This window comes from Mauremys mutica, chromosome 2 (genome assembly GCF_020497125.1).
Source record: "Mauremys mutica isolate MM-2020 ecotype Southern chromosome 2, ASM2049712v1, whole genome shotgun sequence".
NCBI classification, from domain to species: domain Eukaryota; kingdom Metazoa; phylum Chordata; order Testudines; family Geoemydidae; genus Mauremys; species Mauremys mutica.
In genome coordinates, this window is record NC_059073.1 from 31,863,430 (window position 1) to 31,885,899 (window position 22,470).

General features: G+C 40.4%; 1 protein-coding gene across 3 annotated transcripts in view; it reads left to right on the plus strand.

The window, feature by feature from the left end:
• The window catches only part of CSMD3 (CUB and Sushi multiple domains 3), a 1,155,643-nt gene that overhangs the window by 743,574 nt on the left and 389,599 nt on the right, over positions 1-22,470 (plus strand). For all 3 annotated transcript variants that reach the window (XM_045006341.1, XM_045006342.1, XM_045006343.1), the window contains one exon: positions 17,482-17,651. In XM_045006341.1, the coding sequence (XP_044862276.1) occupies positions 17,482-17,651 (170 nt within the window). The remainder of the gene's footprint in view (positions 1-17,481; positions 17,652-22,470) is intronic.

Consider the following 22,470-nt stretch of genomic DNA (forward strand, 5'->3'; position numbering starts at 1 on the left):
GGTCTATAGCAGACACCCACCACAACATCACCCCTGTTGCTCTCACGTCTGAACTTAACCCAAAGACTCTTAGCAGGCTTTTCACCAGTTTCATACCGAAGCTCTGAGCAATCATACTGCTCTCTCTTACATACAGTGCAACTCCTCCACCTTTTCTCCCCCACATGTCCTTCCTGAACAGTTTATATCCCTCCATGACAGTGCTCCAGTCATGTGAGTTACCCCACCAAGTCTTTGTTATTCTAATCACATCATAGTTCCTTGACTGTGCCAGGACTTCCAATTCTTCCTGCTTGTTTCCCAGGCTTCTTCCATTCGTGTACAGGCACCTAAGATAACTAGCCAATTGCGATACTTTCTCAGTATGAATCAGGAGGCCTCCCCTTCCTCCTTCTGACTCATGGGTGGCTAGCTGCTTTCTTCTTTTAACATGGGGTACTGATATTTCCCAAAACTGGCAGTCTAGTAACTTCTCAGCTTCTCTGATTATCAGTAGCATCGCTATTTGCCGCTCCTATTCAATTGTCCAATTCAAGAATCTTTAACTCCAGCACAGTCACCAACTTCCACTTCATACACAGGAAATATCTTCTGACTTCAGGCAAAAAAGAAAACATGGCACAGCCATTTCATTGTGGTCATTCTGGAATCGCAAGTAGAGGTGAACCTTGAAGGAAAGCCTCTCGCATTCCCTCTCTCAACTCCCTCTGAAATGCCTCCTGTTAGGCACTTCTGTTTGTGACTAATTTATGTGGGTTGCCACTCTTACTTGGAAATAGAATAATCCCTTTTCATTGGAAGTAAGGCTTTGTAAACCAAGTGTTTTCCTTTATTTTAATGCCTTAACCTCCCCTCCCTCCCTTTGCACCTATTTAAAACATTTACTTTCAGGGAAAGAGGAAATGAGTGAGCGAAGTCAGAAAAAGGAATGAAGAGGTAGAAAATGGCACTTTAATCAGTGTCATGATGTAGGCCCTATCTGACCATCATAGAAAATGCCCACGACTAATTTGTTAAGGGTCAGATTTCTTCAACATTTCTTCAGACTAAAAGGTACATTGCTTTTTGAGTGGTAACATCAATATGAATGGGTCTGCTCACAAAGTAAGTCACTACTTAGCATGAGAAAGAATGACAAAATATGGTCCTAAATAATTATACATAAATTCCAGCTGTAAACATGTACTTATTTCTTTGGTGGGTTAAGAGAGTGTTTAAACTATGCCATTAGTGTATACCAGAGAGCATTAATCCAAATATTTTGTTTTCCTCTGAATTCTCTGAATGGATACTGGTTACAATTCCTATCTCAATTTGTGTAAATGATTTCTAATATCAATTAGCTAATGCAAATGTGAATATTTGTTAAACTAGTCACAAGCAATTTTGATGTTTTAAGAGTTTTGGAAGACTATTGCGATGTAATCCCTGAGGCCACGTCTATACTTACCCGCCGGGTCGACGCGGCGAGTTCGACTTCTCGGAGTTCGAACTATCGCGTCTGATCTAGACGCGATAGTTCGAACTCCGGAAGCGCCGCGGTCGACTCCGGTACTCCATCGCGGCAGGAGGAGTTGCCGGAGTCGACCTTGGAGCCGCGGAGTTCGCTTCCGCGGCGTCTGGACGGTAAGTCATTCGAACTAGGGTAGTTCGAATTCAGCTACGTTATTCACGTAGCTGAATTCGCGTACCCTAGTTCGAACCAGGGGCTGTGTGTAGACCAGGGCTAAGTGTCAGTGTTGCTGTGTGCCCATGGCTAAATGTTTGCACTGTAACCTCTAATGAATGTATAACATGCTGTACCATAAACATTTCCTTTTCTTGAATGTGTGGTGAAAGTGTGGACGTAAAGGGTTAAACATTTAAATGGATAATGAAGTTAGCTACAATTACACTAGACAGTGCTAATACTACTTGCTGCTGCTTCTACTAATGATAACAATGGAAAGTTAGGCCCTCAGGATCACAGAGTAAGCTAATCAGTGATGAATAGATGTTGGTGTTTCAGGGTCACATACTTTCCCTTTCTGCATATGGTGCAGCTGGGGGTTCCGTCCATTCCGGCCGGCAGCAGGCTGAGCGGGGCCAGGATCCCAGCTGGCAAGGGGCAAGCAGCCAGAACCCTACACCGGCAGCTGGCCGAGTGGGGCCAGTGGACGAAACCCCAGACCGGCGGCGGGCTGAGCGCTGAGCCTGCTGACGGTCTGGAGTTCCAGACTCCGGCTTCTGCCAGCCGGGGTCTTGGCCGTTGACCCCGCTCATCCTGCTGCCGGTCTAGGATTCCGTTCACCCAGGCAGGCAGTGGGCTGAGAGAGGCCGGTGGCCAGAACCCCAGTTGGCAGAAGCGTGCCAGTAAAAATCGGCTCGTGTGCTGCCTTTGGCACGCATGCCATAGGTTGCCTACCCCTGGCTTACATCCATCCCTCAGGACAATATCTCCCTGAGTTCCCAGCTTTTAAAGGTCAGAGTCTGTAACAGGTGTGCAACTTCTCAGATACATCCAGTATTGGCCGCCGCTGGAGTTAGGATATTGTCCTAGATGGACCCTGATCCAGTATATCAACTCATTTCCTATGTAACCTCTGTGCAAAGCTCCAGTGAATAGGGTTTGCATAAAGGATCTGAAGGGGTTGTGAGGTGCTGAGGGAAAAGAAACTTCTGCCTTCAAATCAGTGGTTAAGTGCAGAGCAGCTGTGTAACCATTGCAGTTAAATTAATACAGATTATGGGAACTTTAGTAACAGATAGGTCTCCTGTATATTTACTGTGTTATTGGAGATCCATTAGGCACTCCTGTACTTCCTCCAGTGCATCAGCAAACACCTCCAAATGGAGTGTCACTACTTGTCCATGTGTATGCAGGACTCAGAGGGTGGGGGCAATGGTGGCTGGACGTGTGTCATGTCTGAATTTGGTTCCTTTTGTTTGTTCTAAATGTGATTTAAATTAGTGAATATCCCCTTGTTCTTGTATTATGAGAAATGGTAGATGGGAATTATCTATTTAACTTCTACTTGCTATTAATTTATGTACGACTCTACTATTCTTCTTTGAACTAAATACTCCTGATATGAATCTCTTCTTATTTGGAAGTTTTTCTATGCCTCTGAATTTTTTTGTTGTCCATCTCTGAATCCCTTCTTTGTCCACTATTTCTGTCATGAGACAGGGAGACCAGAACTGAATATATTACAGGTGAAGGCATCCCATCAGCTTACATAGCGGTGTTAAAACATAATCAGTGTTATCTTCCATACCATTTCTTATTAATCTTAATATTTTGTGCACTATTTTAGTCTACTGCTCTGGATTGAGCATAGAGAGCTCCCTAAATTGATATCTAGGGTCTTTTCTTGGGTGAATACAGTTAATTTAAAACCAATCTATGTGTATTGTGATTCCTTAATATTATTCCTTCCAATGCACATTACCTTGCATTTCTCAACGCTGAATTTTATCTTTCAGAATGCTTTCCTCTCAGGCTACATTTGCGTGGCATACCTCTTGCAGCGGCATGCAGGCTATGTGTAACTATGTGGCACAGTGAACAGCAGGCTGAGTCTACTCTGAAGTGTGTAGCAACATGTGTCAGTGAAAGACTATGCTAACGGGGAGCCAGAAAGCAAAGGATCAGCAGGTCCTGGCTGCTGGATCCTTTCCCTGCTGTCTCCCCATTGCTAGAGCTTTTCCCTGTTTTAGAGAGCTACGGGAGCCTTTCCTTGCTGTAGAGAGAGACTCCTACAGCAAGGAGCTGCTGGTGCTTTTCAGAAGTTCAGTGGTTTCTTTACTGCCCAGGCAGTGTCTTACCATCTACATTGCTATTTATATCCATACTGAGGGGCGTGTAGTATATGCATTCTATGTGCCACTGAGAGGAGTGTGCCATGTAGATGTACTTTCAGCTTTGGTACAAGCATCTGCAGGTTAGTATTTTGTTTGAACTTGTGTTGGGCCCCAGCCTATTTATGTCAGCTAGGGATTATTAGTTCTCAAGTATAATAATACTTTAAATGAATATTGCTAACTATTTTCTTGATGATCATTTTAGCAAAAACATTTGACTGCTGTGGAATTATTTGCTGATCTTGACCACAATACCACCCCCATCTGACTCTGATGTCTTTCATTCAAAGCACTTCACAAAGTATATACACGGTACTGTAGCACTGCTGCCTTGCAACTTTTGTTCAAAACTTATGGAAAGAGAAATTTAGTACAGTGATGCTAGTGCAAATCCTTTGTCTTACAAAACTTATTGAAGGATTTGATGTTCTCACACACAGAGTGGCTGAGCTTTTACAGAAATTATGGTGCCATAATTCATAGATACGGCAATGACTGTGGCCAAGTGCAGTGTGCTTTTAATATGTTAGTTAGATTCCATTTTTTTGTCTTTCCCATTTTTGTCATTTGAGATCCAAGAAATCATATGGGTTGATTCAGTAGGGTAATTTATTTTCTCCTCCTTATAAAAGGAAATCCAGTCATTTTGATCAGCACAAAATAAAAGCAGGAAATGTCATCTTGGTTCTATCTTCCTTGTTAAGGTACGGTGAGCGTCCAACATCAAATGTAGACCTGCAACAAATTGGAGCAACTCTCCTGTTTAAATTTCTTCAACAGAATAAGATACCCTTTCCCTCCTCCCCCCCACCCACCCAAAGCTGCTTCTTAAATCCATTCTGCAAAGAGCTCTAAAGAATTGCTGCTGGGCTCATAATTCAGATTATACCTATTAAAGTATACTTCAGTCATAATTCAGTCCCTTCAGTATTTGTTGTCTTATTTTCCTGTCTCTCTCATCAGTGCATGTGAAGGGTGGGGGGGGTTTGAGAGGGAGAAGAACAAGATTAAAAGCTTTGGGGAATCAATTTGTTGTCCACTAAATTTAGATTATTTTATTCAGGTAGCTGTTGACTTGAAGTCTATTACTTCTGTTGCTCAAAGACAAAATCCTTTTAGGAATGCATAATTTGCTTCCCAATCAAGCTTTTGCTGTGCTGTTTCCTCTTCTGACCAGGGGATATGATCACCATCACAGAATATGAAATTGCCATTTACAGATCTTATCTTCTCCATGACTGAGACCCTGGGGGGTTCCTCTTTGAAGAAAAAAGAGGGTCAAATTTCAGTTCATAATTGAACATCATACTTTTCCATTCCATAATTATCTGTAGTAAGCTTTTTGTTATCTGAATAATGAGAAATCACACACAATCCTTTTAATATTCTTAATGTGACAAAATCCTATTTATTTCAGATTTGTTTGCAAATGATTGAACCCAAACAAAATGTATTTCATTTCCCAGTTGCAGTAACAGTGGTGTTTAAGGGGATTACAACATTCAAATAAAAAACAAACTATTGTTTAAACTCATCTGTTCTATGAAGAACTACATAAAATTTTGCATATATACATGAGCAAAGAAACCTAACTATTATTTGTTACAAGATCAAGTAACCAATGAAACCAATATTTCCCTTTCAATGTTAATTACTGAGAATTAAAAACCTTTAGCTGACCTTTTAATTTTTGGCAGGATCGTGAAGAACAATTTATTTTGCTTACCTGTATCTCCCCATTATATATAGAACCAGGGTTTGGAGTAAAGATCACAAGATGTTTTTTTACTATTAATCTCATTTTTCACTCTCTCACTTATGAACCTATTTTTCTTCAAGCTATCGTTTCTAGAATAATAAAATACGGTGGATTCCTGGCCACTATATTTTAAAGGAATGTTTGCCATTGACTGTAGTGGAGCCAGAATTTTGCCCATAGAATATAAAATCTAAGCAAGGTAACTTCATAGAATGAGACATCAAAGCCATCCAAAAATGTTTGGGCACATTTTTAAATCTTGACTCCTCTTTCTAACATAGTCTCCCCTCACTGTCCCTCTGTTGCTCCTCTTTTATCCCTACAATGATAATTTTATTTTCTCCCTCTTCTATTTGTCTTTATTTTTCTTCCTCTCTTTATTTGTTTCCCCTTCAGTTTCTGTCTCCCTCTTTTTTCCCCTTCCCTTCTTAACCCTCTCTATCTCCTTCGAGTCGCTTTCCCAAACACTTAATTTACATCTATAATGGCTTCAATCTTGTGAATTCTATTACACTCGGTATCATAATATAGTTATTCTCTCAGAATCTGTGTACATGGATATCCATCCCAGTTTTGTTTTATGGTTTAATAGGTTATTAATTTGTCGTGTTCACATCTGTATGATTGGATGTTAATGGTATCAGGAGTGTTTTAGTGTATTTTAAGCTGAAAGTAATTCAGAGAAGCATTTTAATCAGAACCTCTCCACAGTGTTTCAGAGTCAGAGTGAAGAATAACTTTCTTGTGGCCAACAGTGTCCATTGGGGTAGTGCCCACACTTTGCGTGTCCTCATGCCTCCAGTCCAGGGCATAAAAAGGCACTTGTTAAAAGTAACAAGAAAGGTTTCTTCAGGTATGTTAGCAACAAGAAGAAAGTCAAGGAAAGTGTGGGCCCCTTACTGAATGAGGGAGGCAACCTAGTGACAGAGGATGTAGAAAAAGCTAATGTATTCAGCGCTTTTTTTGCTTCTGTCTTCATGAACAAGGTCAGCTCCCAGACTGCTGCACTGGGCAGCAGAGCAGGGGAAGAAGGTGACCAGCCCTCTGTGGAGAAAGAAGTGGTTCAGGACTATTTAGAAAAGCTGGATGAGCACAAATCCATTGCCAGATGCGCTGCATCCGAGGGTACTAAAGAAGTTGGCTGATGTGATTGCAGAACCATTGGCCATTATCTTTGAAAACTCATGGGAATGAGGGAGGTCCCGGATGACTGGAAAAAGGCTAATATAGTGCTCATCTTTAAAAAAACGGAAGGAGGAGGATCCGGGGAACCACAGGACAGTCAGCCTCACCTCAGTCCCTGGAGAAATCATGGAGCAGGTCCTCAAGGAATCAATTCTGAAGCCCTTAGAGGAGAGGAAAGTGATCAGGAACAGTCAGCATGGATTCACCAAGGGCAAGTCATGCCTGACTAACCTAATTGCCTTCTATGATGAGATAAATGGCTCTGTGAATGAGGGGAAAGCAGTGGATCCATTATTCCTTGACTTTTTGCAAACCTTTTGATATGGTCTCCCAGAGTATTCTTGCCGGCAAGTTAAAGTATGGGCTGGATGAATGGACTATAAGGTGGATAGAAAGCTGGCTAAATCGTCGGGCTCAACGGGTAGTGATCAATGTCTCCATGTCTAGTTGGCAGCGGGTATCAAGCAGCGTGCCCCAAGGGTAGGTCCTGGGGCAGGCTTTGTTCAATATCTTTATTAATGATCTGGAGGATGGCGTGGACTGCACTCTCAGCAAAATTGCAGATGACACTAAACTGGGAGGAGTGGTAGATATGCTGGAGAGTAGGTATAGGATACAGAGGGACCTGGACAAATTGGAGGATTGGGCCAAAAGAAATCTGATGCGGTTCAACAAGGACAAGTGCAGAGTCCTGCACTTAGGAAGGAAGAATCAATCCCATGCACTGCTACAGACTAGGGACTGAATGGCTAGGCAGCAGTTCTGCAGAAAAGAACCCAGAGGTTACAGTGGACGAGAAGCTGGATATGAGTCAGCAGTGTGCCCTTGTTGCCAAGAAAGGTAACGGCATTTTGAGCTGTATAAGTAGTGACATTGCCAGCAGATTGAGGGATGTGATCATTCCCCTCTATTCGACATTGGTGAGGCCTCATCTGGAGTACTGTGTCCAGTTTTGGGCCCCACGCTACAAGAAGGATGTGGAAAAATTGGAAAGAGTCAAGTGGAGGGCACCAAAAATGTTTAGGGGGCTGACTTATGAGGGAGGCTGAGGGAACTGGGATTGTTTAGTCTGCAGAAGAGAAGAATGAGGGGGGGATTTGATAGCTGCTTTCAACTACCTGAAAGTGGGTTCCAAAGAGGATGGATCTAGACTGTTCTCAGTGGTGGCAGAGGACAGAACAAGGAGCAATGGTCTAAAGTTGCAGCGGGGGAGGTTTAGGTTGGATATTATGAAAAACTATTTCACTAAAAGGGTGGTAAAGCACTGGAATGGGTTACCTAGGGAGGTGGTGGAATCTCCTTTCTTAGAGGTTTTTAAGGTCAGGCTTGACAAAGCCCTGGCTGGGATGATTTAGTTGGGAATTGGTCCTGTTTTGAGCAGGGGGTTGGACTAGATGACCTCCTGAGGTCCCTTCCAATCCTGATATTCTATGATTCTGTGACCAGCAGGTCCATCCCCAACCACTACTGAGTTCTTTCCTGCCAGCTGTGGCTGTGAGTTGGAATTTGCAGTGACTGCTTCTCCGTACACTGCGTGCCCTTCTTTTATATGTGAATTCTGTAAATGAATAGTTAGATACTTAGTTATATTAGGGCTTGTCTATACTTACAGTGCTTCAGTGGTGCAGCTCTGTCACTGTACCAGGAAGGAAAGACAAAATATACTGCAGAGCCTTCTATTCCTTATCAATAAACCTTTGGGATCTGATAGCTCTAAGGAATCTGATAGTCAGAATAGGGGACCAGAATAGGCTCTGACTATGTCCAGATCCAAAAAAACCCTTTAGATCTGAGACAAGAGCTTCAGCTCTGTGCCAGGCTCTAGTTACAAATCACCTGTAGTCCCCATGCCCAGATCCTTGGGTCTGTCTTTAGCCACAGTAGATTCCTCATCAGTCCTGTATCCGGACAAGCATCACAGGATATGCAAAATATGTTGGGAGCATCTAACTCAGTGTGAGGAAGAGAAAGGACAAATGAAAGCATATATTCAGTGGCTCCTCAGATCACTTACAAATCATGGATCCAAAATTTAAATACTCAGGATCTCAAGATGGATCCAAGAGTATGGATTCAATGGTGAGACCGTTGGGTCCATTAGGGCAAGGTCAACTACATGTAATAGAGGTTACAGCTCAAATTCATCTGGATCCTTGTCCTTCTTCAGATCTGATCAGATCACATTTCCTCCTGGACAAAAGACCAAAGTGAGAAGTGAGAGAGAGAGAGAGTGGTCTCCAAAGTCATTACTACCACCACCTCAGACCCCTATAGTATTAGCAGGGAAGACTTGTCCTTCATTTTTGGGACTCCTTTTGGGTTTGGGGTCCCTACATTGTAAATCTCACCAATGGCTTCTATATCAGATCCAGGATCGGATTTGCAGTTGCAGGTTGAACTGGATCCTGTGATTATGTGGATCCAAATTGGGGAGGTTGGTAAGCCTGGCCTGTGTTTGCTTATGCCTTCTGTCTACTCTTGCCTGACTAGAAGGTCGAAATGTCTGATGTTGGAGCAACATCCTACACAATCTGTGGATCTGAGCAGGATACAGATCTGAGAGTTACAGAATTCTACCTTCTCCACGCTTTCAAACAGGGGCATTCTCAGAAGAGGATTACCAGGAGGGACCTCCACAGGATGACTTCCAACATGATGTCACATAGATGCAGAGTGGCTCATCTCTTGATGGCAACATCAAAGATAGTGACAGCATCGTCTCCCACTGAGGATGCAATTCAATTTCATGAATTGGTTGATGGGATGGCATCAACTTTAAAATTATCAGTAGCCTTATAGCTTTGGAAGAGCCTTCAAATCCAGTTGTTGGTGTTCTGGCATCTACTGCCAAGGCTAAAGTCTCCTTGCTTATATTAGAAAGGCTGTGGCAACTGGCAAAATCCCTTTGATCCAAACCATCTTCGTGTCAATCAGTCTCTAAAAAGATGGACAAATTATATCAAATTCCACAGGAGGGATTTTCTTGTTTTTATGTACACCCTTGGCCAAACATTTTGGTTATAGCAGCAACACTGCAAAAGTCTAGATCAGGTTTTCAACCTTCTACCTCCATGGATACGGAGGGAAAACAGAGATTCCTTATGCAGAAAATGGGTTTTGTCTGCATCCTGAAACATTCACATAGCTAGCTACCAAGCAGTTATGACTAGATATCAGTTTCAGTTATGGGAGAAGATGTCTATCTTTACTACAAATTTACCAGAAGAGCAGAGGAAATTAACATTATCCCTTATTAAGGAGGACCAAAACATGGCCAAGCATGCTCATAGGGCATCATTCATGACCCCGTCACTGCATGGAATTTGAATTTAGTATGAACTCAACACATGAATCTCCATTTGAGCCATTATGGAATTGCTCTGTCTTTCATCTTTCTATAAAGACAGCATTTATAATAATGATAACTTCCACTAGAAAAATTAGTGAGCTACACACATTGATGGCAAACACTCCCCTATTACTTTGTATAAAGACAAGTGATTCTTAGATCACATCCTCAGTGTATTCTGATGGTAGTTTAAGATTTCCATGTTAATCAGAGTATAAATTTACTTGTATTTTTTTTCTGAACCTCATACAAGTAAAGCAGATTCTAAATTACATTCTTTAGATGCAAAAAGAGTGTTCTTATATTATCTAGGTACAACTAAGGTCTTTGGGCCATCTCCTGTGTTCATTTGTTTCATATACTGTACTTAGAATGATTGAGCCATTTCAGCACTTTCCCTATCTAGATGGGTCAGGGATTACTGGGAACCTTAGAAAAGCTTCATAAACTGTGCAGGCCAATGTCCTATATGTACATGTAGTTAATGAAGAGGATCTCCATAAGTCTGGAGGTCTTTGTGAAAGGACAGTAAGAGGATATATCATAGCTCTTAAAATAATCACAATAGCTGAGCATATTATGTAATGCTAAAAATTCTTCTGTGGATCTCAGACTATGCATCATACAACAAAATATTTTATTCAAAATGCATTAGATATCACAGAGGTTGCCTTATTCTCTATTTGTTGATGCTGTAACAAGTTAAAAAGGAACCTAGATGCATATGCTATGGGACTGGCCAACAGTCAGGCAGCTGTGGGAAAAAAATGGACACGAGTTAAAATGGTGCTCAGCTTCAGCAGTCAAATCTCAGATGAAAATTATGTCATAGGTTACTTACCTGCTAAACTGGGTTTAAAACCACCACAAAATCTTTGGTTCTTGAGGACTCAGATGCTCACCAAGCACCTAATTTACTAAAATAGAAAAGTAGGCTTACATTTAGGATAGAACAATGACATTTGGACCTTTCTGAGTTAGTAGCGAAAGAAGTAATAGCTTATCACTATAAACAGCAATTATGTGAATTTGAAGAAAGTTGGACCCCATTTCTAGATACATTTGGATAAAAAAATATTGAGATGGCCCAACGAATGACAAACCTTCATTACTCCCAACCTCACTTCATTTTCCCTCCCCTGTCCTCTACTTCCCTCCTCTCACTATTCATGTACGTAGTTGATTTTATTACTGTTACCTCTTCCCTAACATATTATGTCTATGTAGTATTGTTTGGTTATGTATTGTCTGTCTTACAGCTTTGACAAGTTGTAAAATTGTGTGATTATGTAATTCTGTTGGAGATCCTGTGAGGAATGAGGTATTTGGAAACATATACAAGCTGTAAGTTATTTGCATTTTTGTACTTTTCATTGTTTCTTTATGAAAATCAGTTAAACAACCAACCAAAAACAAACAAACAAACAAAAAACAATGAGATGGATCTACAAAGGAAGCAACATCAGTTTCCCAGGAGGAAGTCCAGTACTTTCACTGGTGTGTCAATTCACTTTCCTCCTTCAAGGGACAGGCAGTGGATTTGACTGCTCACTTGAGAGCTTCAGAGCTTTCCATATCCTCTTTTTGGGAACCATTTATACCATTTCTGTGGCTTTGAAACACCATCATCACAAACCAGCAGGTTCTGGACATTGTAGAGGTGGAATATAGCATCCAGTTCCAGTCTCTTTCCCACCATCAACCACCTTCTCCGTTCCTATCCAGGGACCCCTCTCATGAGAGTGTCCAACATCTAGCGATGCAATCTCTTCATTTTTGGAGCAGTAGAAACAATCTCATCAAGGGGCTTATTCCCTTTACTTCCTCATTCCCAAAAAGCAGAGGAAGATAGTCTTGACCTAAGACTGTTAAACACCTTCATTAGAAAGCTCAAGTTTCAGATGGTGTCACTTGCTTCTATTATCCTATCCGTAGATCTGAATGATTGGTACACTGTTCAAAGTCTCCAGGATGCCTATTTTCACGCTGTGGTCTATGCAGCCCATAGAAGGTATCCTTTGTTCCTATTGGGTGGTTGTCATTGCTTGCACAGTGTCCTACCATGTGGCCTGTTGATACCCCTCAGAGACCATGAAGTGCCTTCTGGTAGTGGCGTCTTACCTGAGGAAAATGGGAATCCAAGTTTTCTCACACTATACAGCCGGCTGATTTGTGGAGAATCTCATCAACAAGTAACAGACTTCATATGTCATAGTCAAGTTCTATTTTCCTGACTAGCTCTGAAAATAAGAAAAGACATGTCAGTACTGACCTCAGCACACAAAAAAAATGAGTTCATTAGGGTCATTCTGGACTCCATGATAGTAATGTCGTATCTTCCCTCTTCTATCTCCCAGCCTCCTTCCTCCCAAAAATCATGCCATGCTTGTCCTGTGCACCAATCTTCTGGCTCAGCCAAGAACAACTGAGAGAACATATCTCAGACTACAGTGCCATATGGCATCCTGACTCAGCATGCCAGACTTTACCTTCACCGTATGCAAGATTGGTTGAAGTCTACATCCATCAAGCAATCATCATCTGGACCTGTTGGTTCATGCTCCACCTCGAGTCCTGTTGGCATTAAAGTGATGGACAGACCCAACAAAAGCCTGCAAAGGGATTCCATTCTTCCTTCCTTTTCCACTGAAAGCTCTGGTGATGAATCCATCTATGCTTGGCTAGGGAGCACATTTGGACAACTTGCTAATGCAAGACTTGTGGATCCCATGAGAATCAGCCTTTCACATAAACATCCTGGAGCTGAGCCATTTACAATGCTTTCACAGTTTTTCACAGTCACAAAGGGGCTTCCCATATAGGTCATGACAGACAATACTACTGATATATTTTACTTGAACAAGCAGAGCAAAGCAATATCCAGTCCCCAGTGTCAGGAAGTGGCATGTCTCCAGAACTTTTGCATATGATTCATCTTCCAGGAATTCCAAATGTTCTGCCAGATTGCTTCTGTGGAAAGTTTGTTGATAACTATGAGTGGTCCATAACAGATGACATAATTGGATTGATATTCAGCAAGTGAGGTTTTCCCGCCATGGACCCTCTTGCCACGAGGGAGAATGGGAAGTGCCATCACTTCTGCTCCAGAAGGGGTCAGACTCAGGGTCCACTTCAGATGCATTCTTGATTCTAGGGTTCTGCATCTTCTCTACACGTTTCTCCAATTCTGTTAATATTAGCAGTCCTCAAGAAGCTCAACCTGGAAGGAGGCAAAATAATGATAATCCTCGCTTGGCCAAGGCAGTTTTGGTATGCTAATCTTCAAATCTTATCTGCACAGCCTATGATAATCTTGTGACAGTTATGGCAATTTCCTGCAATATCTCTGGGAGATCTTACTCTATTAAGTTTAGGTATCCCTGTGGGCCAGAGATTTTTTGGTGGACCACAGCCTTCCAGGAACTAAGAATGGTGATGATTGACTAGGTAAATTCACTAAGGCTGTAACATCTTCAAAGAGGTACCACAACCTTGAGAGGTTTGCCATATACTGGTTCATACTGGATTCTCCAGAGCACAAGAAACAAAGAAAGGACTTTTGGATACATAGCCTGAGTTTAAACTGACTTAGAGCAGGTTTTGTGTGTGTGTGTGTGTCTATGTGTGTGGGGTTTTTTTAAAACCAGGAGTGGACAGAACTTTCTATTGGGTGGAGGGGAGGATGGGGGATGGGTAATCCTTAGGGAAAGTTTGGAAGAACTGACATTGGCCAGATCCCCTGCTGAATCTGTGAGAGATGATCCCTGGTAAGCTATTAGGATGTGTGTAGGGTTTTTATTGTTTTTAGTATGTTTTCTCTGTAGTGCTTTTATCTTAAAATAAATGTCTTGCTTAGAAAGTCCCAAGCCATGACAGCCCCGAACTCATGGGGTGAAGGCCAGAGACCCTGTTACCTGCAAAATCTAGAGCACCCCGCCTATACCCTACCGAGGACTCAAGGCGTGACCCAATCAATTTAGGCACCTCTACCCTTTCCCTTCTGAGAGCTCAGGGTGTAAGACACCTACTGCCCATCATGCAATGAATTAACAGAGCCCAAAAGGAAGGCTTTAGGCACTGAGCTTCCCCTTTTAAACCCTGCATTCCCAGAGGATGAGTCAGCGACCACGCTGCCCCTTTTTGTAGAAGTTTTCATGTCATGTCCCCTCTCCACATCCAGCCATAAAGCGCTATTCCCTTCAATTGGCCAGCAATCCAAACACCCCGTCCCTCAGCTTAAAGTTGCAGGCTGTCATTATAATAAATCATATTATCTTTATTAGGATTTTGCAGTTAAATTGTGGGTCATAGTTCCGTGTTATGTATGAAAAATACAGCATCTCTTCAAAATTACAGCTACTCTGGTTAATTAATGCATTTTCTGAGAATTTGCAGGTTAATCTGTTAATTAGCTAAATAAGTAAAAATGTAGGTCCTGAAAGAAATTTAGCACCACATGTTAGACTTTGTTTTGTCCCTAATGATCTTAATAACATAATAGTAGAGTCTTCAAACTACTCTTATGGTTTAAATTCACTGAAACCTTGTCTTAATCTACTTTGAAGATTTTTTTTAAAGGATTAATGATAGCTTTTTTGTTGTTATTCATCATAAATGAAAGTTTCTTCTTCAATAGAGATTGAAGAATAATGTTCTAGAGAAAACTGAATGAAGAATTGCCCCCTTTCAAAATGACACCTATCTCCCATTGTTCTAAATACAGCTAAGGACACAGGCTGTCCTTAGCAAAATGGCCACATTCACCTGCTTCTCTCCACTTTCTGGAAACATAGGGGTCTATTAGCTTTCGTAAGGGAAAAATAGGAGGCAGTGGTCATTTTGAAAGGGGGTATCTTGGTTGGCTTCAGTCCCATTGAGAACAATGGGAAATGGTAGCCATTTTGAAAGAGGGTGGTTCTTCATGAGTAACTCAGAAGAAGACAACTTTATGCATCAGCCTCTACTGAAGGAGTATTTTCAGTTGTGAAAAATAATTGCAAAGATGACCACTAATCCTTAATTTTCTTTTAAAAAATACCCATTACACCAGCTGTACTCAACAATAAGGTCAGGAGGGAGGGGGGACACTAGAGATTTCACTAGTGTGTTTACATATGTCTATAGCGGGGAACATGGGAGGAACTGGTGTGTTTGTGTGCACACTCACAGGGAATGTAGGGTTATGCTATGTGATACAGCATGGCCAGAGGGCAGCAGGAGAGGGTTAGCAGGGAGCCTTATTCCCTGCTAGTGGAGGAAGGTTTGGTATAGATTAACTAGAGCACCTGAAGCCAATTAGAGCACCAGCAGTCAGTCACATGATATATACCCCCTGCTTCAGTCAGATAGTGTGGGGGTTGGAGCAGGAAGGTTTGGTTGGAGCAGAGAGAGGTTTGAAGGAGTTGAAGCAGAGAACAGTTTTGAAGAGAGACAAAAGGAAAGTTTCGAGGAGTGCTGAGGTGGGCTGAGAAGTCCAAAAAAACCCTAGGTGGGGCACCTGGCTTGTGTAGAAGGAAGGCAAGAAGCCCCTCCACAAGCTGAAGGGCAGGAGAGGGAAGTAGCCCAGGGGAAGGAATCACCAGTTCAAGTGGTTCACCACTAACCTCAGGGCCCCTGGGTTGGGACCTGGAGAAGAGGGCAGGCCCAGGTCCCTCCGTCTCCACTCCACTCCTCAAGGATACTAGTGGGGTAATTAAAAATACCGGTTCAGAGGCAAGCAATGGCGCCCTGAACCTTCCCCAAAGAAGAGAAAGCGCGAGACCCAGCATAACAGTACCGGCAATTTGCCACAGCAAGGAGGATGATTTGGGGGAAAGGGAGTCTGTGGAGGGGAATTTGGAGGACAGAAGAGAGGAGGGAAGTTGGGCCATGCCCTCTGGGTGCTTTGGCTGCTCTAGTGATTTTTACACAGCTTATCTGGCCACTATGCACTTGCCGATTTCTGCGGCTCCAGGCAAAGTGTACATCTCACTTTAAAAGTTAAAAATAATGAAAATAAACATTTAAGATTGATAGCATATATGTATTAAAATCATTACCAGTATGGCATGGTATAATTCTTTTGTGTTTCTTGTTTGGTATGTAAAATAATGAACCAAGGAAATTTCCCAACATAAAAACAAAGCAAAACTATGGTAAAATGGAGTTAAAGCTGAGAGTGCATACCAGTGCTTTAGGGTCAAATGCATTACACGGAGGATGTAACTATCCCACAAACAAGCTATATAAACCTAGGAAATTCAAAGTTCAGCTTAAATTTAAAATAAATCCAAATTTAAGATATGGAATTGCACAGTTAGGACACCCACATAACCTTAACTGTGTCCTAAAGTGACACAAGGAGCAGTGGGGGGGCAAGGGTGAATCTGTTCTGGGACCACAAACACTAAAACATCTTAATCATAATCATATGACTGCTACAAGGTATCACTACAAGTCAGAGTTCAGGTTATTTCGTGCCTTAAGTACAGACTTCCATAAATTTGATTTTTGGATATTTGGATTTCCTTTCACATTCGTCTGACGAATAGGGTATTCACCCACGAAAGCTTATGCTCCAATATGTCTGTTAGTCTATAAGGTGCCACAGGACTCTTTGTCACTTTTTACAGATCCAGACTAACACAGCTACCCTTCTGATTTCTTTTGTTTTTAACCTTAACTGTTAATTGCCTGGTTTAATAATGTTTGTTTTGGGAATAATTACATCACTGTAATGTATCATTTCCTAAATTACTAATATGTAGTCTCAATTTTAATCCCTCTGAATGGAGGTCTTGTCTGGGAATTATTTTCTTTTTACTCTTTTATTATTTAGATTACTCCTATTTTATTAGGTTGGTAAATTTTGAACTTATAACTTTTTATTTTACTCCATAATTTATACCATCCACCTATTGTTATTAAATTAATATTAGAGATTTTTTGGTATGTTTTTGTAGGCAGATCTTCCATGTGACTTCCAAAGTATTATTATTTTCATTTCATTTTTGTCTTCAATAATTTTTGAAAAAAAAATAACAAAGATGAACTAAAAAACAAACAAACAGAAAATAGAGGCTTGTTAAAATATTTTAAATTATTGTCTTTATAATTATCAGATTTAAAAATTATTGTATATTATTTAGCATAGTTTATTAAACTATTTTATACATTTATACATATTTGTGGAATCTGCAGGTGAAGAAATTCTAATCATCCAATGTCATAAATTTATTTTATAGCCAGACTCTAGATAACAACAAATCTTAATGTTTTGTTAGATTGCATTAACATTCCCATACCGTTATTTGAAATATTTATATTCTCTATTAAGCTATACCTCAACATTCTCTTTTACCTGCAGCTGAATGTGGAGCCTCTGCAACAAATAATGAAGGAATTTTGCTGTCCCCCAATTACCCACTCAACTATGAAAACAATCATGAATGCATTTATAGCATTCAGGTACAAGCAGGGAAGGGAATCAATATTTCAGCCAGAACATTTCACTTAGCACAAGGAGATGTTCTTAAGGTAAGTTGTCATTTTTGTAATGTGTCTGTTATTTCTAAACACATCATGCTTTCATGCCATTGTGCTGTTCATCTGTTTGTACTATTACAATCTTATGTGAATTTATATTAATAATTGCCATTATAGTAACACATCTTCTATCTAAAACAATCCAATATGGAATAAGTCAAACTTTTCCCTTGTCTATAGTCTCCCATTCCTTTACATGTCCATTCTCTGACCATATATCCATGTTTTTATAGCCATAAAAACATTTTAAGACCAAGTATACGCTGCAGTCTTAAATTTGTATGTAAGTTTACTACTCCCAATGTTACATACTGATCTTTTAACAGGGTTGCATGTCTCCTATGACTCATGTTTTTGCATCACATTTTTCAAGTTTTGTTCTCGTCTAGGAAGTAATATTTTTCCTCTGTCCAATTAGATTGAGAGGCTGAATTTTATATGGTTCTTGACTGGCACACAAGGAATGCACTTATAATGGGTCTGGAATTTCATGGTTTGAAGCACCTTCTGCAAAATGTTGAGCACCATCAATTCCAGTTGGGCTCCCAGCACTTTTAAAAATTGATCTCAAATACTAACATTATTAATTTGATGTAGAGCTATCACCCTAACAACTATATATTTTTTAAATGTTTGTTAGGTACTTTTTTTTAATGAATAGACTAATAACATGTTTACATTTATACCTGAATACATTGCTTAGAGATTTACATTCCATATTAAACATTAGAAACACTGTTTCTAATAGGCAAATCGGCAGAAACAAACAAAACAACAAAGAGTAGTCCCAGGCTTTATGAAAAAGCAAAACACAAAACTAAAAACCAAATGTTAACTCCATCAAATCTAACACAAATGAACTACTTCAAAGGAATACCAGAAAATGCAGAAATTACATTCTCTTTTTTTTTGCTTTGCTATTTACAAAGTAACTGACTGTTTCCTTTAATTATCCTGTTACTTTACTAATTGATAAGAGAGTTAACACTTACGATTCATCTTCAATTTTAAATAAATAAATAAAGCTAATCCATGTAACACCCATGTGTGGTATGTAAATATTCAGTTTTACCGATTATGGTATTTTTCCAGTGGTGAATTGAGTTAGAGAAAATAATGATTTGTTAGAGATGAGATTTGGACTGAGGAGGTTTTGGCCAGCATTTAGATCACTTTCCCAACATCACTGAAAAAGTAAATATACCAATTTTTCTTTGCAGGTTTTTATATAGAAAATCATGGATGGAATTCTTCATGACCATAAATAAAATTTAACTATCCAAATCTGTTATCTATAAGTAAAAATGAAAACAATCCATAGTAGAACCTTGGGAATGGAGGTTGTTCATAACTCTGAAATGTTCATAATTCTGAAAAAAATGTTATGGTTGTTCTTTCAGAAGTTTACAACTGAACATTGCCTAAATACAGCTTTGAAACATTACTATATGGAAGAAAAATGCTACTTTCCCTTAATTTTTTTAATAGTTTACGTTTAACATAGTATTGTACTATATTTGCTTTTTTTGTTTGTTCGTTTTTTGCCTCTGCTACTGCCTGATTGTGTACTTCCGGTTTCAATCGAGGTGTGTGGTTGACTGGTCAATTCAGGGACTCTGGTGTTTGTAACTCTGAAGTTCTACTTTATTTAATTAGATTTGACATTTAACTTGGAAGCAATGCAACTCTTCTCCCTGCTATAGCTATGCCATTTTTATCTGTGCACAGGCAGTTCAGAGAAGATTTATGATTCAGTTGCCATGACAAAACACAGATTTCAGTGTTCATCAGCTTTCCTTTTACCTTCCTGTAGAAAACATTAGCTTGGAATGTTTTTACTTATTTTATTATTTTTTACATTTAATTACCGATAATATACTTTTATCTTCATTTTCAAGGGTAGTGCAAAGTTGGTTACAGGGAGAAGAAAAAGCACTGAAGAATAGCCATAAATATCACTCACAGAATTTTTCTCTGTGTTAAATAGGGATGAATAATAAATAAATAAAAGTGTCAGCTGGTAATTGGATTCTTGCATATCAAGTCACCACCTTTGAATTACAGTAATAAGCTATAATTCCTCCTAAACTATTGACAGGCAGCAACAGCACCATCATCAATTATGATCAAAGTGTAGGTGCTTACCTGAATCGGGGGAAGGGCAGAGCTACTACATAACAGGGAGCTCTTAAGGAAGGATTATACCCAAGAGCATAGGCACCAACTCCGTGGGTGCTCCAGGGCTGGAACACCCATGGAAAAAAACTAGTGGGTGCTCAGCACCCACCAGCCACGCACTGATCAGCTGTTCGGTGGGCCTCTCCAATCAAGTGCTCAGTAGGCCCTGCCAATCAGCTGTTTGACGGTGTGTGGGAGGTACTGGGAGGGGGTGGAGTGGGGGCAGAAAGAGGCAGAACAAAGGCAAGGCATAGGTGACGCAAGGGTGAGGCTTTGGGGGAAGGAGCGGATTGGGGGTGGGTCCTCGGAGTGGAGTTATAATTCCTCCCCAAATGACCCAGTCCACAGAAGGATTGCATTTCATAATGTCTGAGATGATTTGGAGATAAAGCAATTTGATATTAGGCAGTAGCTGTTAGTTCTAGGTTTCTCTTGTTAAAGCAGAGTTCTCTTATTTCCTAAAAAAATATATTTACCTACTCTTTTCTAGAAATAAAGATGAGGTGTTCTTAGAGCTTAAGGTTTCATAAGAGGTTCTGGAGCAAATTGATAAATTTAAAAAGCAAAGACTCACCAGGCTCAGGTAGTATACATCCAAGAGGTCTGAGGGATTTTAAGAATAAAATGACTGAACTGTGATAAAAATACACATTGGTCTAGCCTATGCTATTATCTCTCTGTCTCACCATTTTTAACTCTTTAATCTGTTCCCATGCTGATTTAGCAGAAATTATGCATGATCTTTACCTGTCCCTGCTCCAATTCAGTTGCATTTTGAATGATGCAGAGATATCTTTGTATTATTGACCTCCTTAACAGGTGTTTTTGTCTCACCTGTGTGTTCCATGGTGCCTGTCAAGTTTTCCCCGGCTCATTAAATAATTCCTTCAAAACCTTATTGATTTTATATGCTTTCAGTCTGGTTCAATTTTGTTGTAGGTGGAGTCTTACGCATGAGTCATTGTCATACGTAAACAAATTACCAAGTGATTCCTGGAAAAGCTATGTCCAAAAAAGGACAACCTTGTAATCTCAAAGTTAACTAATCAAACCAAGACTCTGATGGTTCATATATGCACACTTCCTCTTATATTAAGAACATTTGGGTCTCTTACTATAGCAATTCTGTAACTTCACCAGGAGCCTTGAAAATCCATAATCAATAGTTATTGTTTTGTTTTTTTTAACATTAGATGAACTCAGCTTGTATTATTTATTTGACTTAGTTATTGCTTTCTTACAACAACAATTTCACATAATGGGTGGGATTTTCAAAAGCATCTGAAGATTTGTCAATATGAGGCTACTCATGAAAATTAACACAAATCAACTAAAGGTGTGAAGTTAATGGACATAAATTAGAGCACATTTAACACCCATGTGGATGTACTCATTCAGGAATAATTTATTTTTTAAATTAAATACAGTAACTCCTCGCTTAACGTTGTAGTTATGTTCCTGAAAAATGTGACTTTAAGCGAAACGATGTTAAGCGAATCCAATTTCCCCATAAGAATTAATGTAAAAGAGGGGTGGGGGGGTGTTAGGCTCCAGGGGGAAAAAAATCACCCGATAAAAAACTATATATTATATAGATATATATACAGTACATGTTTTAAACAAACAATTTAATACTGTTCACAGGTATGATGATGTGAAGCTTGGTTGAGGTGGTAGAATCAGAGGGTCGAAGAGGGTGGGATATTTCCCAGAGAATGCCTTGCTGCTAAATGATGAACTAGCACTCAGCTGAGCCCTCAAGGGTTAACATATTGTTGTTAGTGTAGCCTCTCATCAAGGCAGCACGAACGGGGGGAGGGTGGGGTGACAGCATAGCAGACAGAGAAAGACACACACCTTGTGTGGGAGAGAGAGACAGAGAGAGAGAGATACACACTGCCTCTTTAAGTAAGCTGATTCACTCTTAAGTGAATTGTCTTTTTAAGTGGATCAGGAAGTTGAGACAGCAGCTGCTGCCCCAAGGTCTCTCTGTCCGTGTCCCCTCTCTGCTCTGTATGGAGAAGGGGGAAGAGGGACACCCTAACATTAGCCCTCCCTACCCCCCATTATCCCCCTGCACAGCAAGCAGGAGTCTCTGGGAGCAGCTCCAAGGCAGAGGGCAGGAGCAGCACATAGCAGTGGGGGGAGGGACAGCTGAACTGCTGTTTGATAGCCTACTGGGTGGCTGCAACACATGGAATTTAGGAGATTGGGGAGCTGATAGAGGGACTGCCGGTCCACCCTGGTTCCTAGCCCCCACCAGCTAGCTCCAATGGGCTGCTCTTCCTGCAAGCAGTGGACAAAGCAGGCAGCTGCCAAACAACATTAGAAGGGAGCATTGCACAACTTTAAACAAGCATGTTCCCTAATCGATCAGCAATGTAACAACAAAACAACATTAACCGGGATGACTTTAAGTGAGGAGTTAATGTAAATTAAAGAAATATTCCCAGTCCCAAAGTTTATATACTCTAACTGAAGACATGAAGGGTGGAATCATGACTCGATGAAAGTCACAGCAAAACTCTGATTAACTTCCAGGGATTTAACTGGAAATGATGAGTGAGAAGACAAACAATATGCATGGATTGGGGTAACGAGTAACATAAGTTACAACACCAAGATAATTAAT